Genomic DNA, 23,401 nt, shown 5'->3' on the forward strand with positions numbered 1-23,401 from the left:
TCATTAGGCAGTAGGGGCAGACATATGAAAATTTATGTTGTCATTGATTGGACATACCACTAACATTTTGACAGAGTGTGTGATATCATAATAGGAAGCAGAGGCACCCCTTCATCTGTGCAATCTAGAAAATTTGGAGTAATTCAGGCAAAGTTTCCACACAAATTTGCAGACCCATTTTCTAAAACACAATACCATAATGCGTATTTTAAAATTATGACGTTTATGACAATACAGGCATCTTGGTATTCACAATAGTGTGCTCGGCAAATGTTGTAAATACGTAAGTGTACATAACTTGTATACTAACGCATTCATGTCTAGTACCCAACACTTCCGATCATTTAAAATCTTACTTCAGCTGAAAACTTAGATGGTATCCAAAGGCGAGTCTTGTGCCAGCCCTGATAAAGTTAAGGTGTTTAAATACATTTTACTCCATATATCTCTGTTGATAACTACATCTGTTGATATATGTATATCATGATGGCATCCGAGCCCTATAACACAGAGCCAAGTCAATGATCATTCAACTGACATGGATGATAAATGGCACATAATGGTCTTTAAAAGTTGGTCCTGTTATCACTAAGTTTTGTATTGTGGTGGACTTTACGAATCGCATAAATGCAATCAACCATAAAATCAATCCTATGATAAATTTCTAGGCTTTTTGACATCATTGGTTGCTAATAATGAACAACATAATCTTTAAATACCAGACCTGTGATAAAGAGCTAATGGGGTGTTGCATGATACTTGTAATCTATTGCAAGTCCAAACATGGGGTCAAAAATCAATTAAGGTCTGTCAACTAATGGTAAATTTGTACTTTGTTGTTGGTCTGCTTCTAAGCAGTAAAGATCAATTTGCTCTAATTAATATTGATATATCAATTGCAAATTTGCATCAGAAATTTTCAATTGATTGCAGATATTTTCTTGCAAGACCCGCTTAATCATGTCTCATGGGAAAATATTTGTCATCAATTGCACATTGTAGCAAATCAGATTACACTCCTTGTTTTAAAAAGCAGATTGGCAATCAATCGCAAAGCTGTAATTACTTGCAAGACATATGCATGATTTAGGGACCTGAAATTGACTTCCAATTATTTGCAAACATCTCGCAACGACCAAATACAATTGATAGTTCTTATTGATCAATATAGTTAACTATAAAATCGATCGTTTGACATTGCTCAGCTTTGTGTTACATGGCCCTGATCATTCCAAAACATCACTTCATCTTCTCTTTCCCTTCTTGCTCTGTCGTCTGTTCTCATTGGGGTTCCTCCGACCCCCGGACCCTTGACCTCTGATCTGCCGTACCCCGACCTGAGCCGACCGGCTGGTCACGTCGTGCGTCGCAAACGGGGAGCTCATGGCGTCGTAGTCCGGATCAAAGACGTTGGTCTTCTTCTGGCCCCTCCTTGAGTCTCTGTTCTGAGGTATTCTCTGGTCTGGGTACAGAACTGGGTTGGATGCATGCTTGCCGCCTTGAGGTTTAGGGAGGGCATACTGTGTCAAAGGTCAAAGGAAATATATAATTACAGATGTAAAAATTGAACAATCAGCAACAGCTGCAAAGAGATGTTGTTGACCCAACGGGGCACTAACAGTAAGCCAAGTCACATCTTCCGCATTGTTGTGACATTAGGCAGCACTGCGACATGAACGTTTTTAGCAGAGCCTCTGTTAGCGTTAACAAAGTTTCTCTGCAGATTGTGGAAAGATTGTACACAGAAACTCAAATGAATTCTCCCCATCTAAATATGATGTTCCCAGTGAAGGTACAATACTCCCTACACACGACACTTGATAAGCACAAGAAACTGGGGAAGATTGATGCATCATCTTCCATCTTCCACAGAAAAAGCCATGTCTACCCTTACTAAAGCCAAACATGACAAGGCAGTTGTGTTAGGTACCCAACTCACCAAATTTCCCCTAATATAGAAAGTGGTTCTAAGTCGAATAAAAAATGCCCAACTGACCTGAGGGTTTCCGGCAAGTGCTGAGCCCTGTAAACACATTCTTTGAGAATGTTTACATAAACTCTCCCAATGTCATAACATTAATATACATTGGTAGCACTATTTAGGTTATATCTATTTGAATCTACAACCATGATTTTTTACCATTATTCATAAAAACTGACTTCCCACTTTGTTATAGATCCTACTATGATAGGAAAAATTCCTACAATTCAACCATTCGATCGGACAATTCTGTGAATCAAATGCTTTTATCTTTAATGAATCGCACAAGTTTTTATCAATATTTTAGAAACAAAGATATCATACATACCCTCAGGCCTCTGGTGTTGACCGGTCTCCTTCGTGACATGTGATACCGCCGAGTGCCATCCTCATCTATCGTCATGGTAACCTTATCCAGACTCTTATTACCGCACTTTGGACAGAAGACCTTCCCCATGTCATGGGTCACTCTGAAACCAGGATAAAACAAAAGGTCAAATGTCAAATCAAAATCTTAGTTCTACTTGCAGTTGATTACCATTACTTCAATTGGGATGTCATTCAGTAATACACCACTGCCCTAGTTGGTGTATGTCTGCCTGACAGGACACAGGATAACATGATCAAAACCATTTCAGTTCATTTAATTATAAAGTAACAAACAAACTGACAAGTGTTATCACTATGAATGTTATCATTATCATTTTACTGAAAGGAATTGCAGTGGTTCAAGTTATTCTTATGCTTCATGATTTATATCCAATAGGCAGATTTACATTAAAAACAACACAATATTTTGTCTAGCATGGATATTTGCCCTATACAGGAGAATGCATATTAGGATACACTTTTTGAAATCATCAATACGTGAATTTCACAAAAACAAGCATTGGTCGACCATGAATATTTGGCTAATAAAGAGCATAAATACAGCTCTCAACTTTAAAATCGTTCACAATTACACCTTGAAATATCTATAAGGATGCTGGAAGTTCCATTCATCATGCATTGCTATCGCCAATAACAACATGGTCATGTGACTGACAGGATCCCATGAAATATAAGATTACTCCCATGGAAGGGGGAGGGCATTGTCTCGAGAGCAGATATAGGTTCCACACACAGAACACTTACTTGAAGCAGTCGTGACATCGTAGAACAAAGCTCTTGGCATGTTTGATGAACATGCCATTGACTGATATGACGGGAATACCAATCTGAATAAGAACATTCTGTAAAAGAAATGAAGGGTAGATCAATGGTACTTTACAACACATTGTTAACCTTGCATAAATCAACGAGTATGAATATAAAACAAAACATGAAGCCAAGGTTGAAGGTATCCTCTGTTATGACCAATTTAATTGTTCTGTTATTTGTACATGCTAAAGCTATGTTAATTTACAAGTTCCAAATGATGAGCCCATACACTGTCCGATCCCAGTGCATTCTATCCAATCTAGGCACCATAACAGAAAGCTTAACGATTAATCGCTAAATTGAAAGAACAATTCTGATTGGTTCCTAGTCAGTCTACTCTGCAAAATGTGCATGCAACGAAGATCATGATAGGCCAATTCATTTGGCGATTAATCGCTACCTGAGTGTTACGGGGCCCTGATTAAAACACAATTTCAGCACAAACAAATTAGCTTTTGCCCTAGACACTCAAATTCTTGATAAGATTTGAACAGCAAAAGTGTCGTAAGTAGCAGTCATGAAATGGACCTACCTGCATAGCAAAGTCAGTGGTCATACAGCCAACTCTGATGCCTTCCAAGCTTGTCTCTCCACTCCCTCCCATCTGCTCTCTGACCTGAGAGATATTCTGAGGTGTAATCCATCCCATTTCATCATTGTCCTCATCCTCCTCTTCGACGTCGTCCTCTTCGATGACCTCCCCATCGTCCTCATCAATGTTCACATCACCAATGTTAGCATCTCTTGCATCGTCTACTGAGGTTTTCTGGTCTAAACTTGGTTCTGTGATATCCTCATCCTTGTATTGATCTGTTCTTATATCCATCATGTTCTCCATTTTATTTTCTTCTTCTTGGTTATCCTCACCTTCCCTTCTTCCGCCTTCATTATCAAAGTCTTTTCCTGCTTCCCTATCCCCTCCATCACTTCATCACAAGTCCTCTCATCTTCCTTTCCCTCCCCTTCTTCCATCTTATCCTCACCCTCCTCATCTTTGCCAATGATATCGCTGAGCTCGAGCTTGACGTCTCCCGCCGTCGAGTTGTCCTCTGGACTTCCAGGGGTCTGGTCATCATTTTCTTGGAGGTTGGAATCTTTGGGTCCATTCTGAAGAGAGAGTACGTACCGATATAGAAAAGTAAGATCATTTGCCACAAATGGCCAATAACACAAAGGCTACCAAGTAATCGCTAATTTGAAAGAACAATTCTGATTGGTTCCTGTCAGTCTACTGGGCAACGTGTGCATGTAAGGGTGATCTTGAATTGAAATTCCTATTAATCGCTAAGCTATAAGTTACAGGGCCCTGGTCACTGTGCGTGATATAAATTCACACTATTATTATCATTATGTTGCAGAAATCATATTGTCCCATAATTGATTCGGTTGGACACACTAGTTCAATACAAACATGAATCTCATGTCCACGCAGCCGTCGCTTCCGCGCTCCGCTTCCTCGCTTCCGCTCCCACCCCCCAGGAGTGGCAGCACAAGTCCCTGACATGGGTGAATTTTTTTCTGGCGAGAACGCTGTGTCCACGGAAAGTTGTTGGAATTCCCAAAATTTGCTATTGCTCATGTTGCTGCTTGGAAAATTCCATCAGTGGCTTTAATAACATACCATCATTGGAATAGTAAAATCAAAAGGGAGAACAAGTGGCTTTGGACAAATATAACTTAAATTCTATCATTTGCTCTCAAATATTTGACAAACAAATTCATACCTTACTCTTAAAATTTTTATGATTGAGTTTGCAGAAAAGTTATTATACCATAAGTTTTATCAAGGATCATGCACTCTTTAAAGTTATCTTCAACAAAAGCATGGTTCTTACCTTACTGGTTGGGTAATAGAAGCCTGCAATATCCTTTGCATTCTGAATAGGTTTTTTGCTTGCTGAATATGTTATCTAGAGAAGGATATGGATATATACAAATACATATTATATTGATCAGATGTCTAAAAGCATTGTCCTGTAGCAATTAATGTAAGGGCATTTTGTAATGCAATGCACCCCCCTCCCATTTCTTTTAAGTCTTCAATAATGGAAGCCAAATGGGAGGGTAATTATTTTCTCTCCCACCCCCCCCCCCATGTATGCCTGTACCCTTACTCTTTCTTTACAATCATTTTATAGGATTTTTTTTACCTAAACCTTTAATGCTGCCAAAAAATCCATAAAACAATTTTTTTCTTTCTCTCTCTCTGTGGTTTTTATACTTGTTAAACTGCTCCATCCATGTTATGTTGTATATTGCTTTGTTGCAAGGTTGTCAATGGCATAGGCTTTAAGTATGTAAAAATAAGTATATGAATTTACTTTATGAACTTTAAATTACTTTGAACAACATCAACTTCAATGTAAAATAATATAATCTTTATGAAGAAACAAGCACCACCAACCATACATCCAAGGAACACTCGTGTCTTTGCTTCCTTAGGGTCACATATTTAGAAATCTTGCATGGTCAAACACAGAAATAGTTGTCAAGAAATAAAAAGAAGTTGCAATGTGCTTGACATACCTTTGTTTCAGGTTGTTTCTTAAGACCATCAATTCCAATGATTTCCTTGGTCAGTTGATAAGCCAATGCAATCACTCGGATATCTACTGCTGACAGACTCTGGTAATCTCCTGTTTTTCTTGCAAAGTCTGACACTGCAAAGTAAAAAAGGGCAACTATGCTCATTATGAAATTTGAGGTATTACAGCTTGAAATTGAAAAGAAATAATCTCACTGCCCTGAATGAACTTTCAGTGGATATTCAAATTGACAATGTTTTTCCTCCATATTTTTGTCAGTTGAAAGATTTTAAAGCTCCAAATGAGACAGAGAAAATGACCATATTCAAGGACTGCAAATCTTTCTTGTGCAGATTCAAATTCTCAATAATTCACTCAAGTTGAGGGGTCTGAATGTGAAGCCTATAATGCCTTGTGAACTAAATTTTTCTCACGCTCTGGACTGAAATAGAAGTTTAAAGGCCACCGCACACCTTACGCCCCGACTGTTCGCCAACTGGTTTGCGACTGGGTGAGGGGAGATGAGTCGCAAGGCAGTCATAAGCCTCGACACCGCACACCTTGCGATCCGATCTGCGACTCACGCATGCGCTATTTGGCATAGCATCTGAGAAATTGCGTTTATACTGCGTATGCGCGTTGTTTATCATAATACGCATTATGCAACTCTGCTGTCTGATTGGCTGGAGGTTGGATTGAGCTTGCGATCCAGTCATAAGGATTCGACATGTCAAATCCTTCCGATTTTCCTTGCGACTTGTCTCTGACCGGTCTGCGACTGTGAAGCTGACAAGCGCTGTGACGTCACCTCTCCCCTCACTCAGTCGCAAGCCAGTAGGCAACCAGTCGGGTCGTAAGGTGTGCGGTGGCCTTAATATGTGCAAGTGTGAGGACCCAACTGCTGATCAAATTTTCAATCAGAGTCTGTATCTGCAGACTACGTATTCACATCAGCACCTGTTGAAATTGAATCAATCTTTTTCGATTAGAATCCTTGTCCATGGGCACTTGAATGCAGTTTATTTGTTAATATTTGATTAGAATCATAGAGAGTGCACTCCCATCATGTTAAAACAGGGAAAATTTGAAAACCCCATATAGCACAAGGGTCTTCAGTCCAGGGCAAACTCAGTTAAGTCCTATTAACTTACAAAAATCTTTATGGAACAGCCCTAATAATAATAATAATAATAATAATAATCCGCTTTTATATAGCGCTTAATCCATCGGAACGACGTTTCTAAGCGCTTTACAGATATATTATTACCCCGGTCATCGGATTCAATCAGTCATTCCCACACACAATGTGTGCACATCCTCCACTCCCTGGGGAGTATTCCAGTCAGTCGCCTGTGAGGCGCACACAATACTGGACAAGCTACAATGACTTTCACATCCTACCGGGTACCCATTTAGCACCTGGGTCGAGAGTGGCAAAGTGTGGATTAACGCCTTGCCAAAGGACGCCAGACCGGGTGGGATTCGAACACACGACCCTCTGTTTACAAGGCGAGAGTCAGAACCACTACACCACGGCTCCTCCTCCTAGGGAAACAAAATAATTTGTAGAATCAACACAACAATATCAAGAATTACTCTACAGTGCGTATCAAAAAAAAGTTTACACTTTGAAAAAGACCTGGGAATTAAAAAATGTACAACATGTGGGTATTTTTTTCACATATAATCTTAGATCTGGGTCTCATCTATCCAATGAAAGTAAAAGTTTTGACAGAATGTTACACTTGAGTGAGCACTGTCCATTTTTGTAAAGCTCGCAGAAATCTGTTTGCGCAGAAATGCTCGTTTTCACGCTGTGTCAAGTGGAAAGGGCGAAATCAAACCTACCTTGCAACACATTTCTCATACATTTCCCTTGCACTTTTAGTCACTTGAAATAAAACGGATACATTCAAGCATATTGTAACAATTTTACCGCCCAAATTGAAATTTCAACACTTAGTAAGCATAACCTTTAACCTTTTTGTGCCAGCTGGATCTTAGGACATAATTGAATCTGAACAAAAGTTTATTTCAGACATCTCTAGCATTTTTTCACTAAGTTTTTATCATTAAAAGTGGGTTTACATTTCATTTTTCATTTAATACTTGTTTCTCCACACTTTTCCCAAGCTTGACAATGATTATCAAAATGAAAATTAAGCCTTAGCCATTTCATGTAAATTACAGCTCAGTGTAAAGCAAATATCGTCACGATGGCCTCGGTGTGTGGGGAAGTGGGATGGGGCGCAATGCACTCTTCGAAGTGTTTTTGGCAAGGAAACAAGTTTAAAAAGGTAAAAGATATCTTCAAATCAATTTTCCTAGCTAAATTCCACATGTTCTTCATGATTAAGGTCTACTTTTATCCGCATAACTATTTCAAAGTTCTGCGCAAATCATTTTTCACTAACTTTTCAAAAGTGAGTGGTGCTCACTCAAGCGGAATTTTTTTTCGACAGTTATACCGTCATTTGCTCAAATGGATCTGTACCAATGTTAAAGTGTGGGAAAATCTTCAGGAAATTACAAATGTATAATTTTACAGGATTTTTTCAAAGTGTAAACTTTTTTTTGATACGCACTGTATAGCATATAGTGATTGAAATTATGCCTGATTGTATAATAGAGCACTCAAAACAATCCTATGATTTGGAATAAAATACAATTGCTCATCACAAAGTGCAACTTTTAGTCAACTAAATAATACCTCAGCTAAACATAAGTCATTTTTAAAAAAATTGTTAAAATTTTGCCTTTGCCTGATATCAAAATCAAGAAATTTTAATTTTGTCTTTGACAATGAAATGAAAATGATATATTCCTTTCTGAACACTATCAGTAACAGCTGAAAAATAACAAAGAACTTTACCTCAGCTAAACATAAGTCATTAAAAAAAATTGTTACAATTTTGCCTTGATATGAAAATCAAGAAATGTCATGTTTGTCTTTGACAATGAAATGAAAATGAACTATCCCTGCCTCAACACTAGAGTAATAGCTGAAAATGAAAATAACGAAGAACTTTACTGCTGTTGCTTTCAAACGACATTGAAAGAAATATTTCTTAAAAACATAATTACCTATCTGTATGCATTCTGATGAGGGTTCCCTGAACTTGATATCATAGGGAAGTACAGTCAACCTCTGTCTTGTTGCCTTATCTCGAATCTCATTCACCACAGCCTGTAAAGTATGCACATTTTCAGCTACATCCTGCCAAAAAAAAAAAAATTCAAGGTTAGATAACATGATCCAATAATAAGGTAGCATTTTTTTATATGGCTTGAATTCAAATAGACATGTAACTTGATTGATTTAAAAAAAAAACCTTCACCTAAGACTTTGTCATGTTAAGATTTTTTTATTAGAGAGATGGGGGGGGGGGTGGGTTCAACCCCCCTATTTTTTTTCTTCAAAACAGCGTACAAAAAAATAAAAATAACCATCTGATTGTGATTTGTTTTAATGGTCAGTCCCCCCTCCCCTTCCAAAACCGTTTCATGGCCCTGGTGGGTGTTTCATAAAGCTGTATGAAAGATACAAACAACTTTATGCACGACTGGTGATCCTTTTTTGTGCTATGTGATATCCCTATGTAATTGAGTTAAGACCTGAGAACATGTTCCAGTGACCAGTCGTGTGTGTAAAGTTGTTCGTAACTTTACGAACAGCTTTATGAAACACCCATGCTACATTAGACATTCTTTAATATTTAACACTATTTGTTTGTGTTTGTTATTAGACTAGATAACATGTAAAAAAAATCCATACACAGAAAGCTCTGGATCATTGTTTCTCATTTTAACAAATGAAAGCCTTGTTATGTAAGACCGTTGGTCCAGCTAATAGCCTCGATAATATTTGATATTTTAAACATTTATGTAAACTACTTGAATGTAGGCCTACTTGTTTTTTTCCTTCAAAATGTCTCATGTAGAAGGGACCTCAAACAATTTTGAAAGTGGTGGTGAACATGCACAAAAATATCAAAATAAGATGGTAGTTTTTGTACACGGTTTAGAAAAAAAATAGGAGGCTAAAGCCCGGTGGGGTCACTCAGCCGCAGAGGGGGACACGTATGACCGTTACCACAAATGCAAGTGACCCCCTATTGCAGTCAATTTCAAGGACATTTTGTGAAATTTACCCCCCTATTTTCACGCAAAACAAGGACAAAATTGCGGTAAAATGGTACCTTGAAACACCCCTAATTATAAGATTGTAAGGACACTTTTGCCCATTTCGCAAATTTACCCCTATTTACTGTATTTCAAGGACAGGGCATTTACACCAATTCCTCATTAGAGGAAATTGCAACACAGGGGTCAGAGTGCTCAGTCCTTAAAGATGACCAAGAGCCATGTCATACTGATACAATAATCCAAAAGAACTTTATTTTTCTTGAAAAATAAGAAAAGTCGAATTCTTTTTAAAAAATAAATGTAGAGTATATACAGAGCATGATGCGCGCGCCCTCTGCGGCTGGTGACTCGGCGACGGATTTTACTTCCCGTAAGCATTCTCCCCTTTTTCCTCGCTGACCCCTATTTCCATCAGATCGAGGACGGTGAGCACCCCTATTTTCACTACTTCGAGGAGTGTTCTGTCCGCGGACGTTCCGTGAAGTTGACCCCTTTTCCCGCGATTTTGGTAACGGTCATGCGGTCCCCAAGTCATATTGAGTGACCCCACCGGGGGCTAAAGTCCCCCCCCTGGTCATGCCATTCTCTGCGGCCCCTCCTAATTAAGCAGACTTTCAAAAAAAGTTTCATTATCATTACAAAGAGTCAGTAACTCTACATGGACACACCACCTTCCGGCCAAAAGTTCTTCTGTTAATAAGCAATGTTTACAAACTTCTCAAAAATTTAATGTCAAATCAAGTTGGTTGTGCGAGGTTAGTTACATCACATCACATCACATCACAGGAACGTGAGATTCATGTAGGGTGTGTTTATGCTTCCATTGCGGAGAAAGAATCAGCGATTTCAAACGTCGTTTCAGAACGCTGATCGCAAATGTGGTCCTGGGAGTGCTGTTTATGCTTGATTTTTCAGAGGTGAAATCGCAATCTGCAGCTGGCTTCGCATCGTAATTTTCGTTGAGCAAGAAAGCGAGGTCCAACTGGGTGCGCCCATTTTAAAAAAATTTTATTTTCCGAGTGTTGTTATCGTTGACTATTATTTAAACTTCGAACAATTTCCAAACTTTTAGTAATTGCATGGGGCTACTTGACATGAGGTGGTGGAGTAGCACTGTACGTTCCAATACACCTGCATTACATTGTACTTCATGACTTAAATCTGATGAATGAAACGATGGAGACGGTTTTTATCGAAATAAAATTATCCAAAAGAAAAAACGTAGTTATAGGTACAGTTTATCGTCCACCTTCTTCCGATCATAATACGTTTCTAAATGAATTACAACAACTGCTTTCTAATCCTTTGCTTCAAAATAAACATTGCTTTTTGATGGGCGATTTTAATGTTGACCTCTTAAAATGCAGAGAGGATAATTTCTCTCAAGATTTTCTAAACACTTTATTATCATTTTCATTCATTCCGTTGATTACCAGACCCACTAGATTTTCTTCTCATTCAGGAACTTTAATTGACAATATTTTTTCAAACGTTGAGAGAGAAATTGATTCTGGTGTCATTCTGTCTGACATCTCTGACCATTTTCTTATTTTCGCTAGGATACTATCTCTCTTTGATAACAACTCGTACTCTTCTCATGTAAAAATGGTTAGGAAAATTACCCCTGAAAAGATTGCCAAACTCAAGGATAAGCTAAGTTCACTCAAATGGAACGAAGTATTAGTTACAAACGATGTTAACGAATCATATGATAATTTCATGACTATCCTTCTCGATTCTTTTAATGAATATATCCCTCTTGTAAAATATAAACCAAACAACAAACGGACACCACGAAACCCCTGGGTTAGTAAATCACTTTTAAGATCTATCAATAAAAAAAATAACCTTTATTACAAGTATCGTGCAAACCCGTCAGATGCTGCTCGTGAAAAATACGTCAAATATAAAAACACCTTGACAACTCTTTTGAGATCTGAAAAAAAGAAATTTTATTGTTCTAAATTTGCAGCGAGTTCAAATAATATAAAAGATACATGGAAAGTAATCAATGATGTCTTAAATAAGAAAAAAGATCGCAATACTATAAAACATGTGAAGATCAACAATTCAGTTATTGATGATAATTTTGATATAGCTATGAACTTTAATAATTATTTCTCAGGCATTGGTCCAAATCTTGCCAATGAAATACCACACACAGATAAAACCTTTGAATGCTTTCTAAAGAACCAAAACCCACATTCACTATTTTTTATTCCAACCGATGCTAATGAAATCATAAAGATAGTAAAAGAACTTAAAAGTAAAAAAAGTCCAGGCTATGATGAAATAAGTAATGACTTGTTAAAAGATATCATTAACGAAATTGTTATTCCTTTAGAACACGTCATGAATTTATCTCTTGTTAATGGTATAGTTCCCGACCGAATGAAAATTGCGAAGGTAGTTCCTATCTACAAAAAGGGAGATTCGTCCGATATAAGTAATTATAGACCTATATCTCTCTTATCTTCTATTTCCAAAGTCTTAGAAAAAATTATATACAATCGTACAATAAAATTTGTGAGGAGTTTCGGTCTTTTATCAGAATCACAATTTGGCTTTAGGCAAAAGCATTCAACAACACATGCAATCTTATATTTCATTAATCATATAGCGACTGCTGTTGACGACCACCTTCACACTCTTGGTATCTTTCTGGACCTCTCCAAGGCCTTTGACACCATTGACCATGAAATCTTATTGTCTAAACTATCACATTATGGAATTAGGGGGAAGGCCTTGGAGTGGTACAGAAGTTATCTTACTGGAAGAAAACAGTTTGTCTCCATAAACAATTATAATTCCGATTATAATGACATGATTTGCGGAGTACCCCAGGGTTCGCTTTTGGGGCCATTATTATTCATTCTATATATCAACGATTTTCAGGATTCATCAAAGGCCTTGTCTTTCATATTATATGCAGATGACACCAGTGTTTTCTTTTCACATAAAAATCCTGATACTCTTGTAAACATAGTAAATACTGAACTCAGATGTATTCATGAATGGATCTGTTGTAACAAACTTTCTTTAAATGTTGCAAAGACCCAGTGCATGCTTTTTAGTAATTCAATCACAGCTCTACCCAGGAACGTCTTTCTTAATAATATTTTAATCGATATTGTCGATTCAACGAAATTTCTTGGTCTATATATAGATAACAAATTTTCATGGAAGCCGCACATTACGTATTTATCAAAACTTTTATCTAGAAATGTTGGCGTCATAAACAAACTAAAAACTTTTTTGCCTCCAAACGTTTTATCAAATTTGTATAATACCCTTATTCTTTCTTACTTAAATTATGGGATATTAGCTTGGGGCAGTTCCTCTAGAAATCAGTTGGATAGACTACTACTTACACAGAAAAGAATAATGAGAATCATTTGTCATAAACACAGATTAGCTCACTCAGATCAATTGTTCTTCTCCAATAAAGTTTTAAAAATACAGGATTTGTACTCTCTTCGCCTGGGCTGCTTTATGTTTCAGTTAAACCAAGGAGAGCTGCCAACTTCCTTAAGTTTACTGTTTTTAAGAAACGAGATTTTGCACAGCTACCCCACCAGATTATCGTCATCTTTCCATCTTCCGAAGCTCAGAACTTTTTACAAACAGAAGACTATTGTTTATACTGGTCCCCATTTTTGGAATTCTCTAGATGAATCTTTAAAACTGACACCAAGCTTATTTTCGTTCAAACATAAGCTTAAGACTACACTGATAAATAACTATAATGTTACACTATGATTTTCCTGCAGGAGGCTGTTCATTGTCCCATGTTTGTGCTTGAGTTGTTCTGATGTACTTGTCCCGTTTAGTGTAGTCTTGTATCGTCCCGTCTAGTTTGTATCTTTTTATACCATTTTCATTAATTAATGATACTGTAATATTATTTTGGGGAACCTGAATTACAAGCTCCGCTTTCCAAGGTTTCCCCCACAATATACAGCTAGCATTTAAGTTAAAACTGAACTTTCTAAAATTCAATTATACATTATATCTGTGTACTGGACCTTTGTGAACTATTTCAATATTTCTAATTGTTAATTTATTCTATACTCACATTTCTGTTGTAAAATAATTATCTTTGCTGTTATTGTGGAAATAAACGAAACGAAACGAAACGAAACATACAGACCATATAATTTCTGCTATGGTGAGGATGATAGTAAGACAAAATAAAGTATATACGTATACATAAGAAAATAATAAGACATCAATTTGTTTATGCTACTGCAGGGCTTCTGGCTCTGCTGGCTCAGCGATGTCTCCTTATCATAACTCATGTTCTGAATCCCTCAACATTCATCGTGATAGTGACGTTAAATAATTGATATGAACTCATGCAAATGTAAATTGGTCATTATTAAAACCAGGCAGTTTTCATTCTCTCCTCCCTTCATTCTTTCCACACTCTCATTTATCCTTTCATTTCTTCTTTCCCCTTCTAATTCCTTTATTCTTTCTTTCACTTCTTTCCTCCCTTCCTGTTTTTCCTCTTTCATTCTTTGTTTTTTTCAAAGAATGACGGAAACATTCTCCTTTCCTTCATCCTTTCTTTTTTCTTACCTTTTTCCCCTTCTTTCCTTTATTTCTTCTTTCATTCATTTATCTTCCCTTCTTTTTCTTTCTTTTTTTTATTCATGTCAAAGAATGTTAACTTTTTTTCTTTCGTTTATTCTTTCTTCCATCCTTCTTTTCTTATATTTTACTTTCTTTCTTTTTTTTCTTCATTTTGTTACTTTCTTTCCTCTCAATCCATCCCTTTACTGTATAATTTTTACAAGTTTAACATTGTGTATCCTTCTTTGTTGATTTTTAAATTAAGACCTGGCTCGGTCGATCCACTCGTGCATCGTGCTTTGTTGATTGTCCCTATTGCATTTTGTGAAATCTGGTCACCCTACCTTACACCGGCCACACGTATAAATTCACCGCCGAATCCAAAATGGTGAACGCGAATTGCACACGACACACTAACCCAGGGATTATAATTATAAATAATTAGTAGTATATCCTAATTATTTATAATCACGTATTAAATTTTGGTATTAGTGAAATAATAATTTTATTTATAAACTGATCTTCAAAACGGCATTGCTAACCGAATGTATGTCATAATGAAGCGGTTCAAGAGTCAGGCCTATTGTCTTTGCTTTGTTGACAAACGGATCGAGGGATCTACAGGAGATCAGTCTGGTAAGAAACGTCTCATTTTTACCATTTATAGTGAAATAATTTTTATCCCTTTAACTTTTACACATTAGACGCAAGGTTCATACTTATTTTTAGATAAATAAAATTCACCCCTACCATGCCTACAAACTGATTTCACCTTCCCTTCTAACTAGGAAATCCATCCGGGTGTGTAGGTCTCGCTGCAGCGTCTACGGAAAGAGTGTCAAGGCTCCATGTCTGTAGATGTGTCAAAATATTAAAAATATCAGATATGGATGATGGAGTCTTCAACTCTTGACCAAAAGCTTCGGTCTCTATTATGTTGGTTGTTCAGCTGAACTCCGTTGGCTTCACTCACCAAATACAGAGACCAAAGTTCTGACTAGCGCGATCCGTACAGGGGACTCAATGGCCATATGTTTATGTACTTAAGTCAAGATCGGATAAAACGGGGAAGTGAATTTGCGCGACAGCCGAGGTAAGTCACTGTTTTTGTTCCTTTTAACTTGATTTTTCCCAGTTTTTTGCCAATTAATGCCAAGAGGGAATATTAATTTGCATTTTGGTCGCGTTAATTTTTGAATTTTTTATTCATTAAAGACAAAAATTGAAAAGCCCCGACGGGGGGATTTTGCATTGCAAGTCCCCTAATAGTGGCTGCACGAGAAATTTTAAAAAAAAATGTTAAAAAACTCCTCGAAACAGACGGCTAGGCTGCCAGCTGTCTACCTCAACTCTAGACCAAAAGCTTCAGTCTCTGTATTTTGGTTGTTCCGCTGAACTGCGTTGGCTCCACTTACCATACATAGACTGAAAAGCTGCGGGGTCCGTGGCTACAGACAACGTATAGTGAACTAGCGTTTCATAGATTGCGATTTAAAACTGTTTTTTGAGTGAAAATTATAATGACATACATTATCAGGGAAATACAAACAATTTAAGTAATTGCATACCTTGGACCGGAGATAAAAAAAAAATCCACTGGATGATTGAGAAATCTGTCATCTAAGCCATTTTCTCCTGACCTGACGGTTTATCTTGCAAGTTGCCATCTTGAATGACGTCATTATCGTTAATGTCTCGATATATCGCGATTATAACTATTATCGTTTGTCTTCGTGAGTGTATCGTATCGTATTATTGCCTTGTAGGTGTGCTGGTGGAATGCAATATCGATATCACATTCGTACATTGTTGACGCCCTCTCCGTTCGTTTGTAAATATTTCATAGTTTGGCTGCCATTTTGACCTGTTTTCCTGGGTCGTACTCAACTAAACATCGGTAAAGTATCATTTTCATGCATTTTCATCTACATCGTTTAAATAATCTGAAAATTGAAGAATCAAATATTTTGCATGTGTAGTTTTCACATCCTTCAGTAGAGGCGCAAGGCCAATATGGGAGACTCTCTCCAATAGGGGAGACAATCTCCCACATTGGAGACTTGCTTTGCAAAAGGACAAAAGAAACAACACCATCAAAAGCATGATTTTTTCCACCCAAATTTTGTCTGAGGTCAGAAGCCCATTTGTTTTGTGTGTGATTGACAACAAAAATCCTCATCAAAACAAAAGTAGACGGTAAATGTTTAAAGTAGACGGTGAAAAGGGGTAATTTTTCATGAGGAATCTGCTTATCACATTTTTATTTGCCGCCAAGGTAATCCTTTTGCCGCAAATGTAAACAAAGGAAATTGGTCTCCAAAACTGGAGACTGTCTCTGAAATTGGATACCCAAATTCTTCACAAAAGTCTCTGATATTGGAGATAATCTCCCACATTGGAGACAGTCTCCAATATTGGCCATGCGCCTCTACTGTCCTTAGATTGTAACTTCGATGTGAAATATTACACCAAAGTTTGGACTCTGGTCGGACAAAGGTGCTGGTGTTATAACGAATGGGAGCCCACACGGACACTTTACCGTCGGTAAATGGGGATTACAGTAAAATGTCAGAAATTGTTGAATAAATCCCCAGAAACGACGGTTATTTCTGTCTACCTCAACTCTAGACAACTGGCAGCCGTCTGTTTCGAGGAGTTTTTTAATACTTTTTTTTTTATTTCTCCTCGTACACAGACGGCTCGCTATCGTGCAGCCACCATTAGGGGACTTGCAATGCAAAATCCCCCCCGTCGGGGCTTTTCAATTTTTGTCTTTAAAGGGGAAGTTCACCCTGACAAAAAGTTTATTGTAAAAATAGCAGAAAAAATAATAAAAAATATTGCCGAAGGTTTGAGAAAAATTCATCAAATAATTAAAAAGTAATTAGAATTTCAATTATTTGATTTGTGACGTCATATGCGAGCAGCATTCCTACATAGCGAATGGTAAATAATCAATGAAATGTCATTTTCTCAGAAAATTGAAAATGGTTTTCACGGTACCTTTTGTATATCAATAGACAAATTACTTCACACCCGATCATGAATAGAAAACAAAATTAAGTCATCAGGAACCATACAGAATTCGAAATTCATGCATTTTATATTACATAACACATTGGGCAGCTGCTCGTTTATGACGTCACAAATCCAAAACTTTGAACTCTAATAACTTTCTTACTCTTTAACGGATTTTCCTAAAACCTTCACCAATATTTTTCAATAATTTTTCTGCTATTTTTACAACAAAGTTTTCTTCAGGGTGAACTTCCCCTTTAATGAATAAAAATTTCGAACATCATAGTGACCAGAGTGCAAATTTATATTCCCTCTTGGCATCAATTGCCAAAAAACGGAGAAAAATGAAGTTAATCCAAATCTAGCGAGCAACGAGGATTTTCCTCTAATAGGTGCTCGTCCTTAGGTGTAGGTCAAGTAAGATGTGTATATACTAATGTAGATTCATTGTTAAATAAGAGAAACGAGTTAGAAACTTTCATTTCATTGCATCATCCTCATGTTATTGGTTTAAGTGAAGTCAAACCTAAAAATTTGCGTTATAGTGTTGACCCAGCTGAAGTTAAGCTGGATGGTTTTGATGTTTTTCATAATCTTCATGACGCTGGTCGTGGTGTTTGTTTGTATATTTCTAAAGACCTCAAAGCAGAGGTATATGTAGGTTTTTCTCATCTTGCTTTTAAGGAAGCAGTGTTTGCTTGTGTGGGACTGAAAGATGGCGGTTCTCTTTTAGTTGGTCTTGTGTATAGAAGCCCTAATGCAAGTGATGAAATCAATGCTGAATTATGTCTGTTACTTCAGGAAATAGGACAAAGCAAATTTCAGGAAGTTTTGTTATTTGGGGACTTTAATTTCCCAGAAATTAACTGGGAGCTAGAGTCATGTTCATCTGGTGAAGAGCACCCTGCTCATAAGTTTTTGGACTGTAGTAAAGATGCATTTCTGTTTCAGCACCAGGTTAAGCCTACACGCCACCGTGAAGGTCAGCGTTCAAATGTTTTAGATCTTGTCTTTACTCTAAATGAGAGTGCTATCTCGAGTATTGTTACCTCAGCAGGTCTTGGTAAGAGTGACCATTGTACACTGATTTTTAACTTGAAAGTTGGCGGCCGTTCGAGGCTCGATGATCGAGAACGACTGGTCACTGGTATATGGTAAAGGAGACTATGATGCCATGCATGATAAGTTAGTTGATATCGAATGGGCTGATGAATTCTCTGTAAAGTCAATGGAGGACTCATGGATCTTTTTCAAGAAAACGTTGCTTGATATATTTGATCGCTACATACCTAAGAAAAAATATAGAGAACATACACGAAATAAGTCATGGGTCAAAGGAAAAACACTTGAACTTGTTCGGGAGAAACACAGGCAGTTCAGAAAGTGGCGCAACATGCATAGTCAGAAAAGTTATGGAAAATATACTCCCTCAGAGCTCAAAAAACAGGAAGAATGCTATAAGAGGGCGAGTAATCAGGCGAGGTGGCATTGTCGGAAAGCTGCTAGTGACTTTGAGCGCTCAATTGCTTCAGGTGTCAAACGAAATGCAAAAGGTTTTTGGTCGTATGTCAAATCGAAGACAACAACTCGCGAAAATGTAGCAAACCTTACAAAGGAGGATGGAGGTGTGACCTCTTCTGACCAGGACAAGGCAGAGATTTTGCAGGCCTTTTTTTTGTCTGTTTTCACAAAGGAGAATGTTCATGATATTCCTCCCCTCTCACAGGAAATGCATTATGATTCCCCTCTTGGTGATGTTGAAATAACTTCAGGTGATGTTTTTAAGTTGTTGTCAAATTTGAAGACTAATAAATCTCCAGGACCTGATGGTCTTCATCCTTTTCCATTGAGAGAGTTGGCTGATGTATTGGCGCTGCCGTTGTCCTTACTGTTTAACAAGAGTATGAATTGTGGTTTGTTACCCTTGGATTGGAAGTCTGCTAATATTTCACCTATTTTCAAGAAAGGTAGTAAGGCTGATTGTAAAAACTATAGACCAGTGAGTCTAACTAGCATTGTTTGTAAAATTATGGAGAAGTTAATCCGTGATAAATTGTGTGTATATTTGGTAGAGAATGATTTAATTTCTATGTGTCAACATGGCTTTGTTGATGGTAGATCAACTGTCACTAATCTTTTGGAGGTGCTTGATGAGTGGACACAGGTACTAGATGAGGGTGGTACAATTGATGCCATATACATGGACCTCATGAAAGCGTTTGACACGGTGCCTCATCGGCGTCTCCTTCTTAAGTTGAAATCCTTTGGTATCTGTGGTAAACTCCATGAATGGCTTATGTCTTTTTTAACGGGAAGACGGCAGCGTGTAGTTGTTGGTGGAAAATCGTCATCTTGGGGAGAAGTACTGAGCGGCGTACCGCAAGGTAGTGTGTTGGGTCCGACCCTCTTTTTGGTTTTTGTAAATGATCTGCCAAGTGTTGTTAAGTCTAATATTGTAATGTTTGCTGATGATACAAAGATGTATGTACGTTCTGATAGTGCTGTCGGTGTCAAACAACTCCAAAAAGATATCTCCCTTTTAGAAGAATGGGCTAAAAAATGGCAGCTACGATTCCATCCGGATAAATGCACCGTCTTAAAGCTAGGAAAAAACAGTACAGAAGAGCAGACCCAGTATTACATGAAAGGAGAGTCTAATCTAATTACTCTTAAGGAGGTACAAGCTGAAAAAGACCTAGGGATATTAATTGACTCAAAGCTGTCTTTTAAAGACCAAGTGTCACAAGCAGCATTAAAGGGAAACAGAGTCCTAGGAATCATTAGAAGATCTTTTGTTCATCTGGATGCAGTTACAATGTCATATTTGTTTAAAGGTCTTATCAGACCCCTATTAGAGTATGGACAAGCTGCATGGTCACCATATAAATTGAGTGAACAAAGAATGTTAGAAAGTGTACAGAGGCGAGCCACAAAAATGATTCCAGGTTTTAGAAATCTGTCTTATATGGAACGTCTCATGAAACTAAAATTACCGAGTCTTGCTCATAGGCGAAGGAGAGGTGACATGATTGATGTCTACAAGTACATGACTGGAATATATTACACACAACACAACCCTTTCACTAAGTCACAGAGGAGGTCTAGAGGTCATAGGTTGAAGTTGGAGAAGAAATTTTCTAGGCTTGATATTAGAAAGTACTTTTTCAGTAACAGGGTTGTAGATGTGTGGAATAGTCTTCCTGACAGTGTTATTTCAGCCTCTTCAGTCAACTCCTTCAAAATTCGTCTAGATAGGCACTGGTCAAGGAATTATGATTTGCTCTATAAGCCAGTGTAGGCAGTATTGTCTTTGTTTTTCCACGGTTTCTAGCATACATGTACACACTTCTGTCAGTCCTTTCTCGTCAAGTACCGGTATATATATTTTGTTTTAATACAATGGATACTGTACTACCACCAGAGGAGATACTCCGATCGATGAACAGGCACTCAACTCAAGCCTACAGCATCGAGGACTTAAAGTAAAGTAAGTAAGTAAGTAAAAGGAACAAAAACAGTGACTTACCTCGGCTGTCACGCAAATTCACTTCCCTGTTTTATCCAATCTTAAGTACATAAACATACACTCACACATTGTACGAGGTTAGTATGTACTAACCTCGTACAATAGACCGTGTTTGACCCTGGATTTCGAAGTAGTCGGCAAACATCGCTTCATTGCAGAAGTAATATTTGCCGAAGCTCCTTCTCGCTACGCACCGGGGCTCTTGCCGGTAAGTAGCAAGAGTTTGTTGAATATAAAAATAATAATAAAATAATAATCCGATAAAAAAAGCACATTTTGCTTACCTCGGCCTCGAAAGTGACTTCGCTTGTCTCTTCCACGGAAATACAAGGAAGCCCGTCGGTGGCGCTAATAATTTCACAATCTTGATTCAGCTCCTCGGTAATTTTATAACTGTATCTAAATTCTTTGAATGCGCAATCCTCATGATTAATTTACTAATTATTGGCACCAATTAATGAAATGCCTTCAAAAAACATAATTAATGATTATTATTGGTGATGATAACACTCATTTGCATTAATTTAAAAAGATGACTGATAAAAAAAAAATGAAAATAATATACGTGCCTGGAAAGAAACCAGCAGTACAAGCTTTGACGAACGTCAATAATACGTATACGGTATACCGAAGTCTATACAATGAAAAGATTGGACACTTCACGGACTTTGCGTAATGCCTTGTGTCGATATGCGTGTAAAATAGTGTAGGTGCCTATTCTTTCCCTTGTCCTGTCTTTGATATGAATATAAATCGCGCGCCCTCTTCAGGAGAAAATTGATATCAACGCTGACTGATTTCTATCTCCGTAAAATCTTCACTAAAGATCAAGAAAATATACATATTTTTAGAAAGAAACTTCAAGGAGAAGTCACGGAAGGATCTAAATGATTCGGTAAGTGTCATAGCAGGATGTGGAATATTTATTTATACATAATATTTTATGTGGGCAAAAGCCCACTGTATTTTCGAAGTGTAGTGGTGTGTCGCGTGCGTATGACTGATAATCCTTCGCTCGCGAGACGATATGAACCCATCAGTAGAGGCGCACGGCCAATATGGGAGACTCTCTCCAATAAGGGAGACAATCTCCCATACTGGAGACTTGCTTTGCGAAAGAACAAAAGAAACAACACCAACAAAAGTATGATTTTTTTCCACCCAAACTTTTGTCCCACCGAGGTCAGAAGCCCATTTGTTTTGTGTGTGGATGACAACAAAAATCCTTATAAAAACAAAGGTAGACGCACTTGTTCACTGCTACCATCTGGCCTGTGGAGAATCTACAGGTAGGACTATGGTATGCCAATGCTGTATTGAGCACACACTTTAAAAAATCATTAAAATATCACTTTTGTGACCAAAATTACTAATTTTCATACAGTTTTAATTTATCTATCATTAGTAATGTGGGAATAATTTTTGTATTCACCAGAGCGCTCAAAAACTTGAATTTTGGGCATATTTTTGTGTACGCCCTCTGTTGGTGGAAAGTAATATGGCAAGAAAATTTTCATTTTTTTATCTCTATTTTTAATCAAGAAAAAATGATATAAAGAATCAAATTCAAATAAGAGCCAAGCAGTATGAATTAACAGGTCTAATGAAAACTGTCAGTGTAAAAAAATCAAGCATTTGCCCCAAAGAAAAAGAGAAAATAAGCCAAACATTGCCACCCTTATTTTGTCACACATGGAGATATAACTGAGAACAAGGTTATATTATAACCTTGTTCATTGAATGAGTGAGGTAGACGGTGAATTTTTAAAGTAGACGGTGAAAAGGGGTAATATTTCATGAGGAATCTGCCTATCACATTTTTATTTGCCGCCAAGGTAATCCTTTTTAAGCAAATGTAAACAAAGAAAATTGGTCTCCAAAACTGGAGACTGTCTCTGAAATTGGATACCAAAATTCTTTATGTCTTTATTATGAAAGTCTCTGATATTGAAGATAATCTCTCTCATGGGAGACAGTCTCCAATATTGGCCGTGCGCCTCTACTGCCCATGGGTGATAAACATATGGCCATTGAGTCCCCTGTACAGATCGCGCTAGAACTTCGGTCTCTGTATTTGGTGAGTGAAGCCAACGAAGTTCAGCTGAACAACCACAAAACAGAGACCGAAAGCTTTTGGTCTACCTCAACTCAAGCCTTCAGGCTATCTCTAATTTTAGTCCCACATGACCAAATTCATGACATGTTTTCAATCGATCATTTTTTTTCACTTCGTCTCAGATCGATTGTTAGTCAAACCTTGACAGCTCTTTCTTCACTTTAATTAGTACATCTTTAACTCTAGTTTGAAAACATTAAAATGACCTTACTTGCAACTGCACATTCTTGAAAAAAGCCACGGCATCAACAACCACATGTTCCGCTTTCAATTTCGCCATCTTTCTCAATTTGTGTGCGACTTTTAAAAATGTA

General features: G+C 37.4%; 1 protein-coding gene across 1 annotated transcript; it reads right to left on the reverse strand.

Moving 5' to 3' along the window:
- Nucleotides 1–222: 222 nt before the first annotated feature.
- On the reverse strand, nt 223–23,394 carry LOC121407855 (RNA-binding protein NOB1-like). Its single transcript, XM_041599087.1, is given in 9 exon segments — nt 223–1,520; nt 2,310–2,451; nt 3,116–3,213; nt 3,714–4,082; nt 4,085–4,288; nt 5,017–5,091; nt 5,708–5,841; nt 8,791–8,923; nt 23,299–23,394. Coding segments are annotated over 9 exon segments (1,500 nt in total). The 5' UTR covers nt 23,368–23,394; the 3' UTR covers nt 223–1,244.
- Nucleotides 23,395–23,401: the final 7 nt, after the last annotated feature.

This window comes from Lytechinus variegatus, chromosome 2 (assembly GCF_018143015.1).
Source record: "Lytechinus variegatus isolate NC3 chromosome 2, Lvar_3.0, whole genome shotgun sequence".
In the NCBI taxonomy this organism is placed as follows: domain Eukaryota; kingdom Metazoa; phylum Echinodermata; class Echinoidea; order Temnopleuroida; family Toxopneustidae; genus Lytechinus; species Lytechinus variegatus.